Raw genomic sequence first — 22,420 nt, 5'->3', positions numbered from 1 at the left:
TCCCCTCCATTGTTAAGCTTATTCCTAGTTATTTTATTCTTTTTGTTACAATTGCAAATGGAACAAATGGGTGGGGTTTTTTTCATTTTTTTCTGAAATTTCATTTTCAGTATATAGGAATGCAACAGGTTTTTGTACATTCATTTTGCATCCTGCAAACTTACTATGTTTGCTTATTGTTTCTAATGGGTTTTTGGTGGAGTCTTTAGAATTTTCTATATAAAAAATCATGTCATCTGCAAAATGTGGTAATTTTTCTTCTTAATTATCAGTCTGGATACCTTTATTTCTTTCTCTTGCCTGATTACTCTGGGTGGGACTTCCAGCACTGTGTTAAATACTAGTGGTGAAAGTGGGCACCCTTGTCTTATTCCAGATCTCGGAGAAAAAAATTTTCAGTGTTCACCCTTGAATGTATCAGATGAGCATTTGTCATGTCTGCCCTTTACTGTGTTGAGGTACTTTCCTCCTATACCCATTTTACTGGGTGATTTAATCATAAAGGATGTTGTAACTTGTCAAATGCTTTGCTGCATCTATTAATATGATCATACAATTTTCATGCTGTATTTTGCTCATGTGGTGTACCACATTGATCAAGTTGTGTACGATGAACCACCCTTACACCCCTGGAATACAACCCACTTGATCATGATACGTTATCATTTTAATGTATTGTATTCAACTTGCTGTATTTTTGTTCAGGATTTTTGCATCTATTTTTATCAAAGATATTGGTCTGCAGTTTTATTTGTGTTTGTATGTGCACTGTCCTTGCCAGATTTTGGTATCAGGGTAATGTTGGCTTCAAAAGCTGAGTTAGAAAGTACTGCCTCTTCAGGGTTTTCGCCAATTTATAGATGAGGACACTGAGGGTCATACTATGAATTTTAGAACAAAACAAAAATTCAGATCTTATAACTTACATCCAATGCACTACCAATATGCTGCCTCATGGTGTACAACCAGCTTATTAAAAAAAAACAAAAACCTAGGATAACTGTGTTAATAATGCATACAAGTAAATACAAGCAAATCTTCAAAACTTTACTTTAGTTACTTACTACAAGGCCTCCCTATAATAAAAATCATAAAAATGTTTTAGTACTGACCATCAAATCAAGTCTTACTCTCTGAAAGGGCCACTTTCAAATTTATATGGAAGTTGACTTAGGCTTTAAAGATAAACCTGGAAATATACTTTAGATATAATATTGAGACAAAATATGATCAAGAACAAGACTCAGACCGAGCCCTGTGTATATTGTAGCCATGTTCTAAACTAAGTAATATTAATATTTTTGACAATGTAGGGACAGACTTGAAAACATGCAACTGTTATTTCAACTTATTGATACCATTCACCATTAAATACAACCCTAAATCAAAACATTTTTATACCCTGCCATCTACTGCATACTTATGTATCATGAGCTCTAATATGAAATACCTTAGTTAATGAAGAAAAATTCTAATACACTTCTTAATGGAGAACTTCATTCATACGAAAAATAAAAGGTATACACAAATAAATACTCCAGTCTCTCCAATAAGAACATTGGGTGTGCTGAAATGAATCCTCAAAACAGAACTCAAGCAAACTAAGAATCCAAGCCAGAGAAGTAGAGACGATTGAGCAAGAGAAGAGATCACAGGAATCAGGGAACTATGCTAACTAAAAGATACCAAACTGCCTCATCATTTGTTGATACATAAAATTCCATTAACAGAAGACAAGCCATTCTCCAAAGGTTTAAACTGCACTTGTACTCACACATTTGCTAAAACTCACTCATACTAAAGTCTGAAAATTAGCCCACCAACTATCTGATAAATACATTTTTTTGATGGGGCCAACCCTTACCATCTTACTAAACCATAAGAAAAATTAAACCACAAAGTTAACCATGACAAAAAGAAAATTTTATAAAGGTACTTATCTACTCAGATCTCATAGTTTTCTCTAAAACAACCTTACCTTCAAGGCTGAAAACAAAAAGAGGTTGTTAAAACAGTTTTTCAAATGTTTTTAACTAAAATTTTCTGACTATTTTCATTGAAAATACAGACTTTATTAGAATACGGGTTCGATTTCAGAGAATCTATTAATCACAGTATTTGTGTGGTCTGAGATGTTTAATTACCACCATTGGCCTCAAGTTCAAGCAGAGCCCAAAGTCTAAAGGGAAGAAATCAAATTCTTGGCCAGGGTACTGGATTTAAGAAACCATCAAATGACCTCTCTTTCTATGAACTAATGGCCTAATAAACATTCACGTGATATATATTCATATACCCACTATGTCACTTCTTTGGGAAAGCCTCCCAAACCCACCACACTACAATGGGTCTGCTGGTACCACTCTCCAGTATAACACGCTGTACTTTTTAAGTCTATCTTCCCCCTTAACTATAACGTGCACATACATCTGGTTCCCTGCCCCCATAGTTCTGACACATTATAAGCAATCTGTAATTTTTAGAGAATGAAATGAGGATAGAAAAGAGAGAATGAGAGGAAATGAAGATTTAGAGTGAACAGTTACAGTAACGTTCCATGTGCTCCAAAACACAGCTGTGGGCACAATCCAAAATTCAGTCTGATCCAGATCAATTCAATGCTTGCTGGGCTTGAGAGTTTCTGAAATGCAGGTCTATTCACTTCAAGGTTTAGAAATCAAGAACGATCAGAACAAGGCTCCCTCTGTCACTGCCAACAGACACAGAATCATTCCAAACAATCCCCAAACTGGACTAATCACAATCCAAACCCCAAATATCTAGTTGGAATCAAGAAACCAAAGCAACCTGACATGTAATGAGTCAACAGGCTATACAAAATAAGTGGTAATAAGCTGAAAAGCACTGTAAATTCGGCATTCTTACCAAGGAACCTGTTCTAATCTGATGACACTTGATCTAGCAGTCTTCCTTCTGTTCATGCCTTTTTCTCACACATAAATTCATTTTACTGAATGTTTTCAATGCTATTGAAAGCAAAATTACTTAAATCTGTTTTCATTCACTTCAATTATTGATTCTCCTCAAGTATAATTATGAGCCTCATATATGATTTGTAGCATCAATTTACAATACCAATTTGAATAACTAATAAGGTTAATTAATAAATAGCCATTAACTATACTCCTAGTTTCCCAAGATGAAACAGACTCATCTCATATTAAGCATGAAGAAAAAATACAAAAAAATCTTAAATCACAACACTCTTTCAGAAGAGATCAATTAGTAGAAAGAAAGTTAAAATTGGCAATTGATCAAAAGACAATTTAAAAGTTTGACCTACAGAGATTCAAAGAAATCTTTAATACAAATACTATGTTATGATAAAACATTTTAAGACTTCTAATTATCCAATGACATCCAAATAAATGCAATTAAAATATATGTTAAATAAATAGATAAATTTTTAAAAGACTCAATTATCGAAGAATCAACTAATATTATGAATTACTATGTAACTAGTATAGTCCTTGGGGTGTAAACATATTTTACATTCACTATACTATATAAGTAATGCAGGAAATTGTACCAACACATTTTGAAAGGACTTTCCAAAACTTTTTATTTAGTTCTTTGTTAAGCAATCACTTCAATTAACTCTCCTGTCCCAATTATCACCTAACACAATGCCTGTGTTACAGGCAAATTGATGAACAAATTACAAATCAATTATAAAAGTCTTATCACATTTTATCAGTAGCAAAGCTTACACGGATAGACTTATAGAATATAAGTTTATGCTCCAGACCTTCAGTCCCGGTTTTCTTTCACAATCAATAACAGCGACTACTTATATGTATATTGTTTATGCACAAATATAAAGCAAGATTTTTTTCTCTAGTCATTCAGTCCTTAGAAGTGTTCACTTCTTTTGATAATTTGTTGTCCAACTTAAGATATTTCCCAGAAATCAAGAGCTCCGTTCTAAATAACAAAATTTAGATTACAAAAATATATAAATAGTATGATTATATCTATTGGAAGTGAATAAGCAAAAGTGAAAATGGTATGAAATTCAATCCAGCAAGCAAGAGCCAGATCACATAAGGCTCTGAGAAACATAGTAAAGACTTTCACATTTTACTGGGATGGAAAGACACGGAGGGTTCTGAGCAGAAGAATAACAAGAGCTGATTTATATTTTAAAAGGCATGAGATAGGTATTTTACCCCATTTTATACATGAGGACACTGAGGTTCCCATATGTTAAGAACCTTGCTCAAGATTAGAAAGTTAATGAGTGGCAGGACAGAGATTCAAGTCCACACTCTCCCCACCCGTTATGTTGACAATGCCTCCCAATAGTTGCTGCTCAAAACCTCTGCACTCTCTTCTCGACCTCTCCCTGTGTAACTGCTTCTTTCTTTTTCCCTCTACTCCAAAAATGAGCATTCCTCGGGTTAATAATAACAAGAAGTCACATATGAAAATAAGTGTAACAAACTCAAAAGGTCATTTAATGAGGAGGAAAACTCATCATTGAATGGCTCGTTTAAAAGAAAAAGACCAAATGACTGTTACATCTCCAAAGGTATAACAAACAGTATAAATATCATCATTTAGTCATTAAAAAGAAAGATAAAGAGTCCCCCAACTCTACCCCCTAAACTAGGCTTCAGGCAAAAACCACAGGAAGATTAGTCCACATATTTAAAAATTCCATGAACTCCAAAGGTCAAGTAATCCAGACAGATATTCTCAGCAGTTGGTATTCCTTAATAATGCCTCCCCTTCCCTCACTTTTCTTCTCCTCTCCTCTCTCTCTTAAAAAAAATAAATTGCCTATTACCAAAAACTTTTAAAAGTCTCATTGCTGTTCTCGTTTTCTCTAGAGAATCAGCTAACCTACTGCCTTTAAAAACTCAGTCCATACTATGTGCCAGAAGCCCTTTACATATTATGTCTCATTTAATCCTCACCAGGATCTCTGGAGTGAAAATTTACCATTCCTCTAATACTACAAACAGCGAAATTGAAGCTTACAACAGTTAGGTAACTTGTCTGGGGTTACCCAGCTAGTGACCAGTAAGCTAGAATTCTAACATAGGCAATCTGATTCCAGAATCCAGAATCCTGCCACCTAAATCATACTGAAGCGCAGAAATTTGAACAGCCTCTTGTAAGTGTAGTTAAGTTCTGGACATTTTGTATAATTACCATTTTCCCCATAAAATACAACTGTATGAGAACATTAAAAAACTAAAATCATTTCATATCACTGAACTGATTTCTTCACAGTCAACGGTCTTCAAGCCCTTAGCAACTAAAGACTGTCCATAAGTTGTTCTTTTAATTCCTAAAAATTCCAGCTCTTGTTTAAATTTTATTCAGCGTCTAGAAATGATTAATTGACCCTCTATATTCTAACGAATTTGTTAGATTAAAAGGTCCAAAGGGAATAAATTTTAAGTAAACATTTTCATACTTTAAAGAAGGGTGCAAACATTTAAAGGTCAATTTAAAAAGCAGGTTTTTAATTCATTCCTTCCCAAAAGTGCAAAAGGTTCTCCTTTGGAGTTATCTAAAGGTAAATGCCATACCCTAATCTGGTGATCCTGAAGAAAGTCATCTAAAAACAGCAAAATTAGGAAAAGTCTTACAACAACCTGAGATAAGTGAACAAGTTTTCCTTCTTGGAGAAGACACCTAAGAACTTAAACAGCACAGAACCTCACCTAAATGGACAATTATGTATTCTAAACATGTCACAAATTACGAAGGGCACCATGCTTTCATTAATTTTAGTGACAGTCTAGAATTTAAACACTTTAACAACATTTTCATATGTATGTATATGGTGAGGGGTACCACTTATTATAAGTGTGTGGCAATAATTAACATTCAAAAAACTTCCTAAAATACATTTCTGGTATAGGCATAAATTGTCAGCATATATTACAACATATGTAGGATTCTTTTTAAAAAATACATGAAGTGACTTGATGATGAGTATTGAGGTTCTTTACAAATTGTGAAAACACAAAGATTCACTATTAAAAGGATTAGTGCATCTACATTTCAACATGGCTTAAGCATTATAAAGTGACCACTAAGAACAGCTGTAGATACCCAAATGAAAAAGAAGCATGACAGCAAATATATTGAACAAGAGAAGAAATATGAAAGAAACAAAAGCAATCAGTTTAGTTCAAAACATAAAGTAATATTTCAAATGAAAAACAAATATACAAGAACCATTTTATAAGGTCCAAAAAACACCTGATTAAAATTTTCCCCCAAATTAGCTTTCCTTCAAAACTTCCCCTTTTCTATCAATGATGGCAACAGCATCAATGACTAGAAATCCTAGAAGCATAAACAGATCATCACACTGACCCTAATACTGTCGGTCTCTAAGTCATTTTCATCCTTTTTGTGAAATACCTCTTGTCATATGCCTCTAAAACTGTGCTTCCATTCTCTCTGGTGCTACCTTAGACCAGACAAATATCTCCATATTCCTGAGCTATTCATGAGTTCATTCATTCATACCTATAACCATTCAGACACTTACTAAGGACTTACTGAAGCACTGTGCTAGTGCTGAAGACAAACACAATTCTAATAGGAGACAGAGACATTGATTATAATGAATGCACTATTTTAATAACTGCAACAGTTTATTAGGGCCCTACTATGTGAAAGCTGTTGTTCCTACACACTATTATCCCATTTATGTCCTCACAACAGCCCTAAAACATGGGTATAATAATTGCCTGCAAAAAATGCCTACTAATTCAAGATCTATTATGAATCAGAAAATATGATACATATTCAATGCATTATTTCACTCAATGCTTACAAAGAAAGACAAAGTTAACATGCAAAAAGTCAAAGAGCTAGTAATTGATGAAGTCAAGCTTCAAATGCACAAGTCTCTAATCCATTTTAAAAGCCCACTTCTGCCCTAGCTGGGTTGCTCAGTTGCTTGGGGCACCGTCCATATACCAAAATGTTGAGTTTGATCCCCGGTCAGGGCATATACCTAGATTGTGGGTGGTTGTGGGTATACCAAAGGTTTGTGGGCAAACCTTTCCTGACACCCCTGCCTCAACCTCAACTGTTGGAATAGAAGTACAGATGTGCCTGTTGCTTTTCTGAACTTCCCTGTCATGAAAGAGACTGATAAATTGTCTAGGTTGTAGATATGATAACTGTCCAGCACTTAACAGTTGCCGAATGAATGAATGGGGCCTTATAAAAGTGCTATGGAGTTTCAATGGAGAAATTACATAGCATAAGTTCTCTCCCTACCTACATCATAACCCTGTAAGGGCAGAAAAATTCCTTTTGTATTACTGAACATATCAAGAGCTAAAAAATACTTGTAGATATTCTATTAAGAATAAAAATACTAAGCTACAGACTGGCCTCAATTCATGTGGAAAAGCAGATAAATGTGCATCTTTGCCTTTGGAGATCAAAGGAGGACTTCCCAGCTCCAATAATAAGTTTATTATCAACCCCCACTCTCAAACCTTGCTTATTCAATGTGAGGCTTCTAGTCCAGCAGCATCAGTATTACCCAGCAGTGTGTCAGGACTGAATTTCAGGCCCCACCCAGATGTTCTGAATCAGAACCCCCATTTTAACATGATCCCCCAGGGGATTCCTAACACACTAAAAGTATCACTCTATGTAATAAAATAAAACTGGCTTCTGCAATCTCAGAGAAAGTTACCATCTTCTCCTGTGTTATCTCTACAATAAATAAACTGTTAGAAAGTACTACAGTTATGGGTATGACACACTTCTAGGCATAATAAAGTATAAGTCCAAACTATTACTCAATGAGAAGTGACCATCCACTGAATACTGAATGACACTTTTATGAAACACACAAAAAATATCATCTCTACCTTCTTAAGGCATCAGCTCTACTGGGCAACAAAATAAGAGACTGAACTTCAATAACCAAAGTAATAAATCTTTAACATCAAGGACAAGGTTACTGGGGGCAGGCGGGAGATGCTGGTGAGAGTATTTAAGTACAAACTTCCTACCAGTTCTCAATGACACATACACGTATTTCCCAACAGTCCCTATTAAAACCTCCAAACTTAGCCCTGACTGGTGTGGCTCAGTGGAGTGAGTGCTGGCCTCCAAACGGAGAGATTACTGGTTGGATTCCTGGTCAGGGCACCTGCCTGCGTTGCGGGTGGGTCCCCAGCTGGGGAGCACAGGAGGCTACCCACGGAAGTTTCCTCTCGCGCACATCGATGTTACTTTCACTCTCTCTACCCCTCCCTTCCTCTCTCAAAAAAATAAATAAATCTTTTTTAAAAATATAAAATGAAAACTCTAAACTTACACTACCCTACATGTAAAGCTGTGTAATAAAGGATCTAGATGATACAAAGATCTCCTAATCACCTTCACTACTCAAGGACTGGAACCACCCTTTAATTCCGCCACGCAAAATCTCAACCAGGTGTCTACTCTGTGAACTTGCAAAAAACTTGCAAAACCTTCAAGCCACAATCCTGTCATTCCAAAATGAGACAAGATCTGGGGTAATCACGACTTGCTGTCAAATCTACCCTTTAAAAAATGGGGGTGGAGGTACAGAGGGATTTGTATGAAGATTGATTGCGGGCTATTTCGCTGACCACTCCATTTCCAGGCAGAAGAGAGCAAAAATAACGCAGGTCCCTGTAACCACAATTTTAAGTGTTCTAAACTTAACCCCAGAGTTGGGAGCCCATCCTCTTCCCAACTACAGGCATTTAGATGACAGCTCAACCTCTAATTCCCCTCCCCCTTCTCCTGTCCCGGGTAGGTACTGGGATATCCGCCCCTTTCAACCTCCCCATCCCACCACCCTCCGCCACCAAAGGGGGAAAAAAAAAAGCACTCTGACCCCTCCAAATGAGATACAGACACAGGTTGAGCCCCCCAGGCTTCTCGGACTAGGACTGCACCCCGGCCCATCCTCCACACTAAACTCGCCCCCGGCGAGGGGCTGACGGGTCTCACCAAGTACAGGGGTATATAGATCTTCAGGGACTCCTCCAGGGCGCCCCCAGTGATGTGCACGAAGGAAGCCCCGCAGGAAGGGTGCCAAGTGTGGCCGATCTCGTAGCAGTTATGAGGGATGGACTTGCTGAGAGCCGCCATGACGAGCAATCGTGCGGAGGGGACCCAAAGGGGTGAGCCGAAGTTGGGGAGGGAGGTGGAAAGGAGGGACCAGCGTCCTCGCCCAACCACAGCGGGCTCACGGGGCGGGGCGCTGGAGGTGGGGAATGAAGGGGAAAGGTCACCCCTTGCGGGGTTACTCTAGGCCGAAGTCCTCGGAAGTTGAGCGTTCGGCGAATGGCAGCTCGAGGGGGCGGGGCGCGCACCGGGGGCGGGGAGAGGCGGAGCGTGCGCGCTCCCTGAGCCGGCCTTGGCGGAGGCCGCGCGCGGTCCCTCTGAGTCGGATGCTGTGCGGGAAGCGGAGGGTGTGAATTCGCCACTCTGGGACGCGCCTGCCTCCCTGCGACTCCGCCCGTTGGTCTGCGGGAGAGCTAATGTTTGGGTGAATGTGCAGTGTTGGTGACTGGGTTCACATTGTTCTACAGCCACTGGCCTCTGCAAGCCCGGACAAGTAGAACTAACAGCACCTGAGAAACAGGATTAAATGTTTTCTTTGGGAGCTGGTTGAGGAAGATGATTGCCAGGGAAGAGCCTGGACATCTATCCTGGCCGGCTCCCCTTCCCTAGAGTGCCAGGTAATGAGTAGCTAAGACTGCCTCGGTCTGTGACCTCGCTGCTTTCAATTGCTGGATTTAATAAGTTCTATGGGGCCTGAAAGGCTTGAAAAAAATCTATTTTCGAGGTTCATACACTTCCCGTGCGGGGAAAGGGCAGTGGAGGTCTTATACAAACATCGGGACACTGAGCAATACTATCTATAACATCTACCACACGTACTCAGCAGCCAAATAGTACACAGAGTAGAGGCAGCACTGGCATTGAACTCATGCCTCATGTAAAGATCCTGGCCAACAAATGACATGAGAAGGGACCTGTGTGGCCTTTGTGTCCTATAACCACTCTAAACGTCAGTTTCCTCACCTATAATAACTTCCCAGATTGCTTGGAATTCTAAATTTTATAGTTTCTTAAAGCAGGAGCTTACTACGTTTAGAGGAACCCCATTCTAATCTAGTCTTTATTCATTCATTCCGCAAATATTTGCTGAGCACATACTATTTTCCAAAAACTTTTCTAAGCTCTGTAGATTCAGATGTGACAAGAGAAACAAGGATTCCGCCCAACCCTCCTCCTCCTCCCAGTGCCACAGAGCCAGAGCCTTGGCTGCCGCTACAACCATAGACAGTGTACTATGGATTATGGAGTTACAATGAGTGATGAAGTCATTTTTAATAATGAGTGATGAAGTCATTTTTAATAATATTGTGAACTGATGGTCTTTAGTGTCAGTTCAACACCAACAGGAATTCCCAATTTGGGATGTGGTGAAAAAGGAAACTTCGTTGATGCAAACAGCTCAGCCGTGAATCGGCACAGCTGTGAAACTAGTGTTACAGCTCAATTATGAGGAAGCATGGCCTGTGGAACAGCAATGCTGAAAGGTAGCCCTGGGACCAGACCTCTTTTCTGCTAGACAGCTCTGCTCTGGTCTGCACTGCTCTGAGTTGTGCTGGTCTGCTGGAGTTAGGAAGCACAGTCTTTAGTCTTTCTTGGATAGAGAAAGTGCCACAGGGGAGCTGACTTATGTACACAGAAGTCCACGAACCTGGTTTCTGATTGATTTGTCCTCATGTAAATGAGGACTCCGAATCTTCACAATTTGATTGGCCCAAAAAGACAATGCTCTGATGAGTCAGAATGGAGCCTCTCTCAGTGATTGATGAGGATGCACATGGGGATATAGCTGTGCAGCTGTGGTTGGACAGGGAAAGCCTGAGTCCTATTGCTTGAAATACTATTCCAGGAACTCCTTTGTAAAGGCTGGCTCAGATGACAGGAGCACAGTGCAGGCAGGCAGTTCAGTGCAGGAGGCAGGCACCTTAGTTCAGGATTCTCCCTGAAGTGTGGGTTTGTGTGGGAGGCCCCTGTGGAGAAATAAATGGCTGTAGCTCTTTTTTTTTTCAATTTGAGCCCAATAAAGCCACTGAGAGTCCTTCTTGGTAGGCATCTTTTTTCTCAAGGTCCACAATTTGAAATGAAATCCTTTTACATGAAAGGAGATCAAAAAAAGAAAGAAAGCAGTTCTCTACTGTTTAAGTGGTGATCAAGGTGAGAAAAGACAAATAATTGCAGAGGAAGCAAAGTAGATCTTGGTAGGTGACACTGTAGAGGATCGTTACATGTTTCTTGTGAAGTTACTGCCTCTGAATGACTGCTGACTTGCTTTGTAAAGTGCAACATACAAAACAAAAGAGTCTACGAAAGAAGACCTGGTGTTTATATTCTGGGCTCCTGAAAGTACACCTTTAAAAAGCATGGTGATTTCTATTAGCTCTAAAGATGCCAATTAAAAAAAAAACCTAGCAGGTATTAAGCATGAGTGGCAAGTATATGGCTTGGATGAAATTAAGGATGTTCATCACTTGTAGAAAAATGAGGGAGGCCATGTAGTAGTCTCACCTGAAGATAAGTCCTTATAAAATGACAAATGCCATCAGAATGTTAAGAAGCTTCAGTCCATTGGAATAGTATTAGGTTTCGTTTTCTTTTTCCTTTTTATTGAATTTATTGTGGTGACACCGGTTAATAAAATTACACAGGTTTCAGGTGCACGATTTCACAACACATCATCTGTACACTGTATTGCATGTTCAACACCCAGCTCAGCCTTCTTCCATTTATCCCCCCTGTACCCCTCTCCACCTCCCTGCAATCCCCACACTGTTGTCCCTGTCTATGAGTTTTTCTTTTTTTCTGTTTTGATTTTTTTTCCCCTTTCACAATAGGCCCTTCCAAAACAATGAGTGAAGGAAATACTCATTTAAGCAGCCTGTCAGCAATTGCCATTAGACTGTGTAATACTGTCACCTTGACATAAAACCCAAGGAATGCCTCCTGTCGTGTTTTAGCCAAAACCACTGGTTGTGCGCCTCCCCTGCAGCAAGCACTGCAGTGCATGAGATTGTCCCTGTGAATAGCTTAGAACACTTTAAAGGGTAAGCTAATTAAATGCCCTAAAACCAGTGTTCTAGAGAAGGAATATGGAAAATAAATAAGAAAACTAAACAAGATCATGTAAAATAGGTGTAATAAGAATATAAGATAGTACAAACTCAATTAGGTAATACGAGATAGTTGGTTAAAGGAAACAAAAGAGGAATACTCATTAGATTAAAAGCCCAAAATCAGAGAGATAAGGAGATAAAAATCTCTTTTTTTTTCTTAGGTTAATATTAGCTGACCTAGGCTAAGATAATGGCTCCATAACCACAAGGAATCCCAAGATCCTTCTGAAGGAGACTCTACTAACTGTTACCTATGATTTCCGCCCTGGCTTATAAACTGGCTGTTTCTCCTTGAGCAATGACACTCACGTGGTAGCCCAGAAGACCAGAACAACAGGAAGAGAGGATATACTTCCTCTCTGTAAGAAATCTTCCCAGAAGATCTATGCAAATACTTCTCCTTATGGCCCATTGAACCAAGCTTTGTCACATGGCCACACTTGGTTGCAAGAGAGTCTGGGAAATGCAGTTTTTTTTATTGGTTGGACAAAAGTCCAGCTAACTTTTCTTTTTATTACTGAGCAAAATAAAACGAATAGATAATGGGGGCAACTAGCAGTGTTTTCCACAGTTCTGTGCCTCTAGCTGCTCAAATATCTGAGCACATCCTTCTCCCCACAGATAAATACGCCCTTCTGTTCCCAAAAGGACAGACAACCTGAAGTCCCATGCAGTTACCTCGTCCTGCTCAAATTCCAGCAACTTCCTCAGGACCAAATGCAGCTCTCATGTTCAAGTTATCTTCCCCCTTAACACACTCAACATACAATGGTAGGATAGGAAAAGATATTGCACTTATTTTTGAAAAATTCTTCAGTGCAAAATATGAATCAGAAACACAACATAAACTTGTCCTCAGAAATTACAGGAATAGCAATGCAGGTTTTTCCTACTTCATTTCAATAATCAATATGTAAAAATCTGATGTTCTGCACAAAAATGCTAAGGGGAGCCTATTTTTTAATAGAAAAAAATAAAATGTGTTACGCATCACCCCCAAAACTGCTAACATGTTGAAAATAAAGTAAAACGACAAACATAAGTTGCAAACTATCATGTTAGGATGTGTCATACTTAAAGAACACCATTTTCACCACCAAACAATTCATACAGTTGATATCAGTTATTTTTTTAATGTAATGGCTCAGGAAGTTTGCATGCATAAGGATGAACCTTATGTTCACAATGCAGCACGGGAAATGCCAGTAACTAAGAAAATTTTAAAAATACAATTGAAAGCAGGCAATTTCTTTTAATCGACTGTTAAATGGAGACTTGAAGCTTGAAGATATTTGAGAAAGAAGGAACATACTTATTGTTGCCACAGGTGCTAGGTGACAGTGCTTATAAGTTGGATGGCAAAAGGACAATTTCAGGCAAACTTTCAGATTCAAAGGAATGTAAAGGTTTCTCTATATTTTTGCTCTTGCTGCTGTAAATACTCCAGAACACAAAGGCACTGATAAATTCTCAGGAAAGATGATCTGTACTTTAGGATTGAAAAAAAAAATTGCAAAATGGAGCAGTTTGCAGAAAACCAGCAGTTTGTATTTGTAATTGCTTTGCATCGTATTTTAAGACATAACAGGCTGTTTTTTAAGGAAAGGATTCTCAACAAGTTTAAGAGTGGTGTTACATAGTAGCTTCACTAGATATTCTCTTGGACCTTCATTTTTGCTTCTTTTCATAAAAAAGGCTTCAGGGTTCATCAGCAAGGTGCAGGGAAGGTTCTCCAAAGAAGATGCACAGTGAATGAAGAAAAGTAATCTGACTATTTGTGGCTGACTTCAAGGCTTTGAAGATCTGCCAAGCTGAAAATTGTTGCCCTTGCAAGGTTCTGGTTTTGAAGATGTCAGTGGAAAAGAATCTCCTGCAGAGGATTTAACAACACTGAATCGTTCAGCTTTACATGCAGTCATTAAAGAAATGCGTATCAGGCACGATGACAGAGCACAGCTCACACTAAGTGTGACGTTATGGCACCTCTTAATTGCAGCAGCAATCAGACACACATTCCCTTTGTTGACAGTAGGCAAGCTTTTCAACATAGTTGCATGCAATTCTGATTTTGCTGCCAATTTTGGATGCAACATAACTTCACACTTCTCTTCTCATTACTTATAATATTCTATTACATTTTTAAGGTGTAAAATAAAATTTTGCCCTATAAACACTAAAAACTTTTGTATTGAGAGATGCTTATACTGTTTCGGTCCAAGCAGGTAGTAAGTACTTCTGCCAATATAATTCTCTTCAAAATTTAGGGGAATTCTTATATATTATATTATAACCACTCCATTTTTAACCAGGCCATACCCACAAATCTCTTTGAGACAGATACTTTCCAAATCAAGCTGAGAGTCGGTCAATAGAAATCAAAGATATTTTCATATATTGCAATTATATTAAATGTTTAAAATATATCAAAAATGATAGTTAACTGACTGTCAGATTTTGTTACTTAATTGGTTAATATGGTAGTATACCATAAAACTTAATATTTTAAAAATTGCATTCTATAGTCTTCTATATTTTAATTTTATGCATTTGAGGTATTATTCTGAGGTATTATATGATCCCAATGTTTGTATCTGCTGGAATTCGTATGTAGACATCCCAGTGTTCTGTGGGATGCTATTAGGAGCTGGCCTTTTAACAGAGGCCTCAGAGAGCTTAATCTGTCCTTTCTACCATGTGAAGACACAGCAAGAAAGCAGTGGCTATGAACCAGGAAGAGGGCCCCCACCAGAATGTGACCATGGTGGAACCTTGATGTTGAATTTAGGAGCCTCCAGAACTGTGAGAAGTGAATTTCTATTGTTTGTACTTCACCCAGTCTGTGGCACTTTGTTACAGCCACCTGCTGAGACAGACTAAGGCAGATGAAACCCATAGTGTTGCTAAGCTGCCAGAGAGATCCATGGCACAAAATATTTTTAAAAACATACACATTGGATTGATGCTAAAATCTCTGTAACCTCAACGACGCTTAGCTTTTCTTCCATTTTCAATCTTTGGAGCCCTTCATCTCATTGATTAGATTAGAGAACACTAGAAGCCCCACCCCAGCTCCAGGCCAGGGCAGCATGTGACCAAGAACGGTGGCTTTGACGTGGCGGGAGCCTCAGCTTTCTGCCCTGCTCTCTCACTTGTTCACACCTTCTGATCCAAAGAAAGTATCTTCCTTATTTTTGAATATTTATTAATCTATTTTTAAATAGGCTTGCAATTTGGGTGAGGGAGGGAGAGATGATCAGCATGTATTTCATCTGCTGTCTTACAACTTGGCTACATGCATTAATTTTGAATTCAGAAAGAGAAGGAAAAGATGCAATGCTACATTCTTTAACTTATTTTTTCTTAACATATATAATATTGTAAGAATAAACTCTTGCAAGGCCATTTTACAAGTGAGAAAACTGAGGATGATATAGGCTAACCAATGAATGATTCAAAGCCATGTGACTAGTTAATAACAGGGCTGGGCCTGGAACTCAAGTCTTCTGGTTTCTTCTCTGGTACTTGCTCTTGTGAGCTATCTTACAACACATGTCTTTCCTTACCAGGAGCTAATGGTGCTGATGTTATAAACCATAGTCTAGAAAAATCAATGTATTATTTACAGGGTGGGGCAAAAGTAGATTTACAGTTGCTCATATGGAAAATAATGTAATTAATAAATAACACCACAAAAGTAAACTCTCACACACTCACAGCTGTAAACCTACTTTTGCCCACCCTGTATTTGTTATTGTACATATAGTTATCTTTGCCTAAGATTCTGTTTGTTCAGTTGGTCAACAATTATTTTAATGTGTGCTAAGTGCTTAGCTGGGTGCCAGGAGTATAACATTGGACATAACCCAGTCCCTACCTGCCTGGAACTTACTGTCAGTCTAACAGGAAGATAGGTATCAACCAAACACTGAATTCCTTCTCTGTTTTTTTTTTTATAACATTTTTTTAATGATTATGCCATTACATTTGTTCTATTCCCCTCCCCATTCCCCTCCACCCTGCACACCCTTCCCCCACCATTCCCCCCTTTAGTTCATGAGCACGTGTCTCAAGTTCTTTAGATTTTGTATTTCCCCTACTATTCTTACCCTCCCCCCTTTTTCTATCTACTGTCTATGCTACTTATTTTCTGTACCTTCTCCCCCCTTCTCCTTCTCCTTCTCCCACTTTCCTGTTGCTAATCCTCCATGTGATCTTCATTTCTATGGTTCACTCCTGATCTAGCTGTCCTCTTAATTTGCTTTTGTTTTAGGTGTGGTTGTTGATAACTGTGAGTTTGCTGTCCTTTCACTGTTCATCTTTTTTATCTTCTTTTTCTTAGGTAAGTCCCTTTAACATTTCATATAATAAGAACTTGGTGATGATGAACTCCTTGAATTTGGTCTTATGTGAGAAGCACTTTATCTGTCCTTCCATTCTAAATGAAAGCTTTGCTGGATAGAGCAACCTTGGATGTAGATCTTTGGATTTCATGACTTGGAATACCTCTTTCCAGCCCCTTCTTGCCTGGAAGGTCTGTTTTGGGAAATCCGCTGACAGTTTCATGGGAACTCCTTTGTAGGTGACAGTCCCCTTATCTCTTGCTGCTTCTAGGATTCTCTCCTTCATTTTAATCTTGGCTAATGTAATGATGATGTGCCTTGGTGTGTTCCTTCTTGGGTCCAACTTCTTTGGGACTCTCTGAGCTTCCTGGCTTTCCTGGAAGTCTATTTCCTTTGCCAGAATGGGGAAGTTCTCTTTTTTATTATTTGTTCAAATAAGGTTTCCACTCGTGACTGTGCCTTTCCCCCTTCTGGTACCCCTATAATTCAGATGTTGGAGTGTTTGAAGATGTCCTGGAGGTTCCTAAGCCTCTCCTTATTTTTTTGAATTCTTATTTCTTCATTCTTTTCTGTTTGGTCATTTTTTTCCTTCCTTCCAGTCTACTCCCTTGATTTGAGTCCCAGTTTCCTTTCCATTACTATTGGTTTCCTGTACATTACCATTCATTTTAATTAGTTTAGCTTTCATATGTTTTTCTAATTTGTGACTAAAATCAACCAGTTCTGTGAGGATCCCGATCACCAGTGTTTTGAACTGTGCATCTGAAAGTTTGGCTATTTCTTCATTGCTTAGATTTATTGGTTCTGGGGCTCTGAGTTGTTCTTGAGCCATTTTTGTTCTGTTCGCGCTCATTAAGTATGAGGAGCGGAGCCTTAGTTGTTTACCACGGCCCCCCCCCGGGTCGCTGGTTTGTGACGCTGTATGTGGGGGCAGGGTCAGAGAGGGAGCAATGGTGGTCCTCTCTGCTCACCTAGTCCGTCCCATCGCTCGCCCCCGCCTGTTTATCTGAGCAGAAATGTGCGAGCCCGCCGCCCTGCGGTCACAATGCTCACCTCTTCACTGGTTTATCTGCACGCAAATGCTCGACCAACCTCAGACAGCCAGCCGCGCCTCTTCCCTGTGTCTGCCTGTAGCTACCCCACACCTGGGATCCAAGCTTCAGCTGCTTGCGCACCACCCCAGTCCGGGATCTTTTTGGCCAACCTGCTCCGCTGCTGGCTTCGCTCCTCTTACTGGTTTAGCTGAGCATTTTGTTGTTTTCGGACTCTGTATTGTCGATTTTCTGTGTGGTTTGATTGCATTTATTGTTGTTAAAACTTTATTGTTTTTAGATTTGGTTGTGTGCGGACACAAGGTATTTCCACCTACGCCTCCATCTTGGTGGAAGTCTCCTTCTCTCTTTTTTTGCTTACCTTTTCTACTCACCTTTCAAGATATGACTTAATGGCAGCTTCTCTATGAAGCTGTCCAGGTAGAGTTAGTTGTTCTTCTCTGTGCTTCAGAAACACATGGTTCACGCCTCCATTATCAGCTGAGAACAATCTTTTATTTTTAATATTTTAGTTAACAGTGTTTTCTGCCACCCCACTCACTTCTATTCCCCATCTAGAAGGTAGGGAACTCAAGGCCAGTCCAGTATCTGATGTGTAGTAGGCAATAAATGTTTCAATGACTGGAACTGATGGTGAGAGAAAAGAAGGGAAAATCCTCTATAACTCCTTTCTACATACTGTATAGCCACTTGTGTTTTCAAATTTAAAATGGCATTCTCCATTGATGATTTTTAAGTTTATGACTTGCAAAAACCCACTTTTATTGTTTGGGCTAGTAACCAATATAAATGGAAATAAACTTGAGCACTTGTCAGCTGCTGTTACTTATAAAATCTTAAAGCCTACTCAAAAAAGCATTGAGAAAAATCCACGTTTTGCTTCAGTTTATCTGAGTTGACAATCTCCACAACCTAAATCCACTAAAATCCACACCTCCAAATTCATTTAATTCTGTGTGACCCATGACTATAGAAATTGAATCCCTGAAGAATCTCAATTTCACTATTTGGCTAACTCCCATTCTTCCTTTAACCTTTATAAAATTCTTTTTGAATGAATGTTGACATGTTAGGTATCTAAGGTTCAAGAAAAAGGAATGAAAATTAGTTCCATATTTATGTGGCCAGGAAAGGGCTGTGTCCCCTGGAAGGAGGAAGCAGTTTCCCTTCCCCTCACCTAGGAGCTGGACTCTCCTTCAGGTGTGAGACCCTTGAAAAAAGCAGAGACCTCAGGGGGTAACAGACAGAGTAGCTGTAACTGGAGCCCTAAGGAAAATAGGCCTGAGATTTTTAATGACAGGGTGTGGAGAGTGGCTTGAATGTGGTCATTTCCGATCTTCAAGTAGTTTTTCAAGAGGTGGAAACTTTCATCTGTACTGAGGTAGATTCAGCCTTGGTTTGAAGGAAATGATCAAAATGTATGAGGCTAGGTGCACGAACATTGAACCAGACCCTTTTCTGGAATGGAAGCTTAATGATGACTATGGTTCCAGAGGTATAAACTGTTCTGCATATTAATATTAAAATGTGCCTCTGTTACGGGCAGAGTGGCATCTTGGTAGTTTGGAGAACTATTTATTTTCTTTAGATGTGGGTGTAGACTACCCCAGCCTGTATGGTATTGTTTATTTTAGTACAGATGGTTTTATTTCCTGCTTAAATAGCTTCTCACGGGAGATTGGGTGTGGAGACTTTAACACCACAGGGAAGCTACAGCTCTGGATTTTCACTTCATGTGGATGAGATGCCATAAAAAAAAAAACAGAACTGCACTAGGCTTAGTCCAAGTAGACTGTCCTGTTATTATCTCACACATGGTAATACTCAAACTCAGGCTTGGGGAATGTACTCCATTGGATATTTTCCTTTTATACTATTAGCTCCCAAAGGCCATAGGAACAGACCTGACCCTATGGTGGAGTGGGGCAAGGGGGAGGGCAGGTTTGGTTCAGGTCTGGAGTTTCCCCAGAGGAAGTGGATAGGAAATGAGGATAGGGAAGGCAGGCCTGAGATGAGAAAAACCGCAGGGAGAAATGTGTTCTTCGGTTGGGGCTTCCAGAGCTTGGGGCGTAGGCTTTCAGTAGGAGGAACTCACTGGAGTCACCCCCAAAGGGAGAAGATAAGCAGACCCTGCCAGATCACCCAAGCCTGGGAATTAGGCAGGAAGGAGGCTCCACAGACCTAAGACAGCCTGTGTTTTGGGTGTGGACTCTGAGAGCATTCAGAATTCATAGGCATTTTGAAGTCTATGAGTTTAATAATTCCTTTCTCTTAATGGTACAGCCTAGTCCCTGCATGATGTAGGAAATTAAAAGGTCTGTGCCCACCTTTAGAAACATTTAGTAAAAAGAAGAAGAGCCCTGCCTAAAGCCAGCTGCAGCCACAGGAGATGAGAGGTGACCCTGTGGGGGATCTGTGATAAGCAACCTCAAACCGACGAGGTGGCTGGGAGGGGGTGGATTCGTGGAGTACAGGAGCAGCAGGGAGGTGTAAAGACTTGCTGCAGAGAGGAGCCTCATAAAAGGTGATACTTCCTGTCATCAGATAAGATGAAAGTTTGAGTCACAGTAATTTGGACTCTATAAGGTAAACCTGACCTCATTTTTAATCATAGCCTGGTGAGTTCTGGGAGACTGGGCAAATGCATATGGAATGCACTATAAAGTGTAGTCTTTGTGTCTTACTAACCTGCTTCACATAAGGTTTACAGAATGCAAAAGCAGGCTTAACGTGGATTCCCAGGTGGATTTGTGGAAATACCATATATTGATCACACTCTGTTTATCCATTCATTAGTAATCATGTACTCGATCCCAGCATGTGCTGAGCAATACCGTAGAAATCAAAGCCGACCCATGGAAGTGGAGCTGGTATCCAGTGTCCACGCCAGTCTTGGATGCCTCCAGGTGTTGCTGTTGAAAGTTGGCACCCACAGTTGTCCAGGCACTGTCAGATACTGCTGCTGGTCCAGTTCACTGCGCAGGCCAGCAGGTACCTTGATGGAGGGTGACTTCCTGAGAGACTCTTCTCTCAATGCAATGACCAACAGAGAATGGCCCTCACCAGACCTCCCAGCCTGTGGTATTCAGTGCTCAGTTCTTTCCATCCGATGCTACCATTCTCCTTTAAGCCCCAGTGTTAACTCTGTGACACTTCACTCTGACTGGCTCAGGTGTCAGCCCTGCACAGATTGAAAAACCACTGTCCACCCAGTCCCAGGGGTTCCACCAGAGGCCAACCCACTTCTCTTTTCAACCATAAAAATACAACCACTATTTTCATTCCACTCTCAGACAACAGACCTCTTCATGCCCTCAGCTGAAGTGAAATCTAGATGGTATCCAGGTACCCAAGCTCCTTCCTTGGCAATAGGATTGAGAAATAGGCTTGCTCTGGCAACCAAGCATTCCATAGTATACAAATATCATTCACTGTTTCGATACTAAACTGCCACACCTCACATGTCTTTGACAAAAGATTCAGTGACCTTCAAGGTGAATTTTCATGTTTCTCAAACTTCTATGGTCCTAAGAACTACTTAGTATAAATAAAAATATCTAGGCTTTACTTCTATAGATTTTAATCCAGTGGGCTGTAAATTGAACCTAGGAATCTATACTTTCCCAAGCACTCTAATACAATGAAGAAGTTCATGTGAGGAGGGAAAAAAATCCAAGTTATTTAATTAGAATCTGTCATATCATTTAATCTAGTAATTTCTAATACTAAACACTGGGATCACTTGGGAAGATTTTGGTTCAACAGAGATGCTTTGGACCTATCTGCAATTTTTTTTTAACTTTTTGCAAATACTTGTAAACTTACAAAAAAATTGTGAGAAGAGTACAAAAACGTTTTCTGAACTATTTATTACTTGTTGACATGGTGCCCCAGCATTCTCAAATACTTTAGTATTTCCTACAAAGACTTTTTCTTATATAACCAGAGAAAACCCATCAAAACCAAGAAAATTAAAATCAATATTACACTGCTCTCTATTTCTCAGACCCCATTCAAGTTTTGAGAATTGTTCACAAAATGTCTTTCAAAGTAAAAAGAGAGTGTAAAATCACATTCTGTTTATTTCATGTGTCTATAATCTCCTTACTCTGAAAACAGTTCTTCAGTCTTTCCTTGATTTTTATGATCCTGACATTTTAAAATTACAGGCCATTTATTTTGTAAATGACCCTCAATTGGGTTGTCTCAGGTTTTCTCAGGATAAGATTCTGGTTATGCCCTTCTGGAAGGAATATTGTAAAAGTGATGCCATGTCTTCTCTTTGCATCCTATCATGTGGCACACAATTTTGATTAGTCCCATTACTGGTTATGAGTGCTTTGATCAGTTGATTAAGATGGTGTCTGCCAGACTTGTCCACTACTAAGTCATACTTTTTCTCTCTGTAATTAATAAGTTTTTTTAATGGGGGAGAACATTAAGACAATGTAAATATCTGGCTCCTCATTAAACTTATTTATTTATTTATGTCAGTATGTAATCATGGATTCCTATTTTATCCAATGGGTTATAATCTACTACTATCATTAATTATTTTCATGCTCAAATGTTCCAGGTATGGCCAGTCGGAGCCCCTTTGAGCTGTCTCTTATGCTCTTTAGACATGTTCCCACTGTTTTTTTAATATTCTTTGTTCTATGAGTTTTTCTGTGAGGTTTTTTGGAGGCACAAAATGCCCAGGTTTCTTTTTACTTTCATTGCCCCAGCTCTGAAACCAGCCAGTCCTACAAAAAACTCTGCTTCCTTTTAGTAAAGAATGGTACATCAATATGAAGATACTGACTTC

General features: G+C 39.4%; 1 protein-coding gene and 1 pseudogene across 1 annotated transcript in view; one reads left to right on the top strand and one right to left on the bottom strand.

Annotated features, from left to right (window-relative positions):
- Positions 1-9,284, bottom strand: part of TMEM135 (transmembrane protein 135) — a 240,976-nt gene extending 231,692 nt beyond the window's left edge. Inside the window, exon 1 of the mRNA XM_037142832.2 lies at positions 8,998-9,284. Coding sequence (XP_036998727.1) covers positions 8,998-9,138 — 141 coding nt within the window. The 5' untranslated portion in view covers positions 9,139-9,284. The remainder of the gene's footprint in view (positions 1-8,997) is intronic.
- A 1,064-nt stretch (positions 9,285-10,348) lies between these two features.
- On the top strand, positions 10,349-11,636 carry LOC119047379 (cofilin-2-like; annotated as a pseudogene).
- Positions 11,637-22,420: the final 10,784 nt, after the last annotated feature.

Source organism: Artibeus jamaicensis, unplaced genomic scaffold (assembly GCF_021234435.1).
Source record: "Artibeus jamaicensis isolate MK-2021 breed Jamaican fruit bat unplaced genomic scaffold, CSHL_Jam_final contig_64, whole genome shotgun sequence".
NCBI classification, from domain to species: domain Eukaryota; kingdom Metazoa; phylum Chordata; class Mammalia; order Chiroptera; family Phyllostomidae; genus Artibeus; species Artibeus jamaicensis.
Note: the sequence above shows the minus strand (reverse complement) of the source record. Positions and strands in the feature narration are given on the sequence as shown.